Raw genomic sequence first — 4,097 nt, 5'->3', positions numbered from 1 at the left:
TCAGTGGTATGTAGAAGATCCCAGAGCTCCTCAGAAAAAAAAAAAAAAATTGACACTGTGTACATAGATTGGCAATAAAAGTCATGCAAAATGTTCTAAATGGAGAAACCCTTTGCCATACCCAAAGTATCATCTGTAGCCATTGTACATTCTGAAATCATCTGGAAAGTTTATTGTAATAGCAGTTTCAGATTGGTTTTAGGAAAGACACTTATTTTAGTTATTCTTGCTGTAAAAGGGTTGAACATGCCAATTCCCTTTAAAACAATTGTATTTTTTGGAATGCAATTTTTACTCTAAAAAGGAGGGGTTTTTTTGCCAAGGCAACTTGTGGTAGCAACAATATATTAAAATATTATGGAGCCCATTCACTATACACAGAATTGTTGTAAATTTATAAGAGTGGCAATAAATTGCCGATTCACAGATCAGCAAATATATTCCTAAAGATTCTGTGACATTTGCCAGTCACGGTGTCAGTTTTCTCATGATATGACATTTTAAATCCCAATATGTCTAACTTACATGTAGCAACCAGCAATGGACCACTGGGTAAATCCACAACTCCCAACACACAGAGACAATTTGAAAGGTGTCAATGATAGCACCGCATGATGTCATTATTTTACCAATAATTAAAAATCATTTAAAACCGATACTGACTTATTCACTAAAGTGAATTCTACATGTAAGGCCAACGTTGTCAAACTGGAGACATTTCCAGTTTGGCTATTTTGGACATAAATGTGAAATTCACATTAATAGTGAATAAGCCAGTATCGGTTTTAAATATTTCATTATTGGTAAAATAATGACATCATGCGGTGCTGGAGACAACATAACCCACGAGACTGAATGTCGAGTCTCCAGAGATGGCATTATTTTCCTGTAATACACAGTTCATTATGAATATTTTATATCAGGATTTTTGGTTTGTTTTGTTGAACAGCAGTTGGAGTGCCAGGGATTGTCCTATTTTCTGGAATTTCAGCTCATATGAAATGCAACCCACATAACAGACACACACATCCCCACTCTGGCTTGCTTCCCTCTTAGGGCTGCACTGGGACGCATCTCCCAGGCTGCCTGAGATTGATGGGAGTCACAGCACCCAACCTTTCTCCCTAGGTAGACACGCCATACTCTTTCCAGCACATTGGCCTTCCTAGTGTGAATTCTATCCATTTCCCATTATTGGCAGCAGGTGTAAAACACAGGTGGAGCCATGGAATGTTAACTCCCATCATTCACAGGGAGGCTGGGATACTATGGTGTATACTATGGTGCTGAGCTTGTAATATATGATGTTATTAACCTAAAGATACCACAGCATCTTATTACTTTGTAATTCCCGGAGATCTGAAAATATGATCACAACACACACACACACAACCCTTCACAAGGTTGCAATTATGCAGTTACGTTTGTGCACATATAAACGGTTGATAATTGACAAATGGCCTTTCAGTTTCAGCCTCCATCCGGCTATATAGGTTTATGTTGTAGTATATTGAGGATTACCCAAGGATGCATGCAGTCCCCACCCAATTCATATAATGTACATACATATTCTATAGGTTACCGCACACATACAGCCAAAGCCCCCCCATCTAAACAACACCCACCACACCGCAGATTTCCATTCAATATTAAAACAGGACAAAGAAAGAAATCACTGTACTCAAAGAGGAATCCAGAATCACATTTTATGTTTCCTTTTTTTGTTAAATATACAATATAAAACAATACGCTTTTTTTGTACATTTGAACACCGTTGGCACATTGTACAGCTTCATTGTCAAACATAATGCGCATTTTCTGTTTGGTTTTCTTTAAATCCCCATTTCTATTTAAATCGGTTACATTCATACATCCTATGAGGTTTTAGATATCTGAAACGTGTTATGCCCAGCTTAACCAGCACTAAGGACAGCAGCCAAATGTCAGATGAAGGCTCCATCAAATGTGAATAAACACCGTGTACATTGTAGAAGGGTGAATTCAAGGTTATTAAATAAAACAATCTCAGCTAACTGGCATATAGGGTTTACAAGTGATCCAGAATTTTCCGTTCAACAAAATATGCAAAAATGTTCAACACAAAATGATTTACAGCCACATGCATGTTTAGAAAAATACAGGAAGCCCCCCTGTGTACTGTGATTCATAGTAGCACAGAGAAAGGCAATAGATAGACATCTCTCTACATGAATCCTTTAGGAGCCAATGACATTATTGTACTAGAATGTATAGTAGGGAGTAGGTGCAAGGATTAAGTGTTGCTGAAAGTGAGATGTCCTAACCTAGGAGATCATTTCAAAAGTGCCTTAGTTAGTTCCCAAGAGAAATTCAATAGTAACAAAATAATGAACTAGATTTCTATTTGGTACTATCACCTTGTGCAGCAAATAGACCATAAATCCCTAGACAGATCAGTAAAGCAAAGCCTTCATTTATGTTCTTGGAGATGTGAGGTATCAAAAACGCTGAAGTCATGTGGCACGACTATCTTAGCAAATAAATAATAAATAAAATAAAATAAAAACAAAAGTGATGAGTGCTCACCCCATTAGTATTATTTCTTTAATCTTTTCACTACCAGAAGTAGAGATCAAGAGGTGTTCCAGACCTCTGGCAGTGAATAAATCAATGGTTTAAAGCTCCCCAATGTAAGATTGCCACGAGGCACCCCAAAACCACCCAAAACTCAGTGCGGAATAGCAGTAAACCAAAATGTCAGAGTGTCTGCTTTCTGATCAGCAGCCCCTTAACCTGGGACTTAGGCCTCAGTATTCAGGTTGATCATGGACAGTGGTTAATTGCATCCAGGTTTGTCCATCCCAAGCTCACCTCCCTAGCGGTCCAAGTTTATAGTCCAGTGGCCATTAGATTCCCTGGTTTCCCCTTCATTCTTCAGATCCTGAAAGACCTGAGTGAAGAAATGAGGATCAGAGTTGATCTGAAGCATTTTGGCACTCATGCGGTCAATGATGCTCAGGCAACGTTGCCAGAAGACCTCCTTATCGGTCTCCACCAGAAAGGGCTTCAGAGGGTAGGAAATCTCATTGCCCATATATGAATAAGCCAAATACAGGCAGGTAAGAAAGGAGGCTTGTAGGTCATATTCACTAGCCAGTTCATCTCCTATTGCCTCCCTGCAAAGCAGGTAGACAAAAACTAGATTGGCAGGCGTTATGAAACCTTGGTCTTGCCATCCTTGCAGAAGCAAAGAGCGGTCAACATTACGGAACCACATGGTAGGTTCTCCAGGACTTAACTCTTTCAGACGGTAGCACCTGCGGCAAACAAACTCTCCAAGGCATCGAAGTAATTCGCCTGTAGAAGCTTGTACTATCACCCGACGGGGCGAACATAGTGATCGGCCACTTGCCTGCTTCTGGACAGCCACCAGCTGCTGCTGGATCTTCTGACCCTCTGATGGCCCATTTGGAACCGTGGGTACCGGTACAGGTTTGGGCTCCCTCCTCCCAGGGCTGGCCTGAGACTTGCGCAGGTTCTCATGATTTAACTGCTCCACTGGGTTGTTGTTAGGGAGTAGAGGTCCATTGATGGGCCCTGGGTTTGGGTTGATTTTCTTGGCATTTTTTTTCTTGGCAGATGCCGCTACCAGCCTCTTCCAGGTGAGGGCAGAGATCAGCACAGAGTGTCGCTTCAGGCTTTTCTCTGGTTTGCTGCCCCCATTTTTACTGTTCGGGATAGCAGAGTATCCACCTCCAACTCCAGGAGCCTCTGGCTTTTTGTCATCCAAAGGGCCTGCTTTGCCAGGAGCCGGAGACAGTGACAGGACGGTGCCCATGATACTAGCTTTCGTTTCAGATATTGAAAAAAATCTGGTGAGAATTATATTATCGAGAAAAACAATCTTGTATCTAAACGGTTATGTGGTGAGGATGAACGGTTAGATACAGAGTGAAGAGTAGCAGGTTCTGTTAATTAATAAGTGACAACCAGTTATCACTGGAGCCTGTCCGATGCAGGATGGAGGGGATTGTGTGCTATATGTATCTACTAGGTGGATCTCTTCTATAAATCAGTCCAGATGGGATCCGGGATGCTGGAAGCTGGTGCACTGTGGG

The 4,097-nt window shown here is 41.2% G+C and overlaps 1 protein-coding gene across 1 annotated transcript; it reads right to left on the bottom strand.

Moving 5' to 3' along the window:
• Positions 1-1,689: 1,689 nt before the first annotated feature.
• CDK5R2 (cyclin dependent kinase 5 regulatory subunit 2) lies at positions 1,690-3,817 on the bottom strand. Its single transcript, XM_063429288.1, has one exon. The coding sequence runs from the start codon at positions 3,815-3,817 to the stop codon at positions 2,855-2,857; it is 963 nt and encodes a 320-aa protein (XP_063285358.1). The 3' UTR covers positions 1,690-2,854.
• Positions 3,818-4,097: the final 280 nt, after the last annotated feature.

Source organism: Pelobates fuscus, chromosome 8 (genome assembly GCF_036172605.1).
Source record: "Pelobates fuscus isolate aPelFus1 chromosome 8, aPelFus1.pri, whole genome shotgun sequence".
Lineage (NCBI taxonomy): Eukaryota > Metazoa > Chordata > Amphibia > Anura > Pelobatidae > Pelobates > Pelobates fuscus.
The sequence above is the reverse complement of the archived record's forward strand: the minus strand, read 5'-3'. Positions and strand labels throughout refer to the sequence as shown.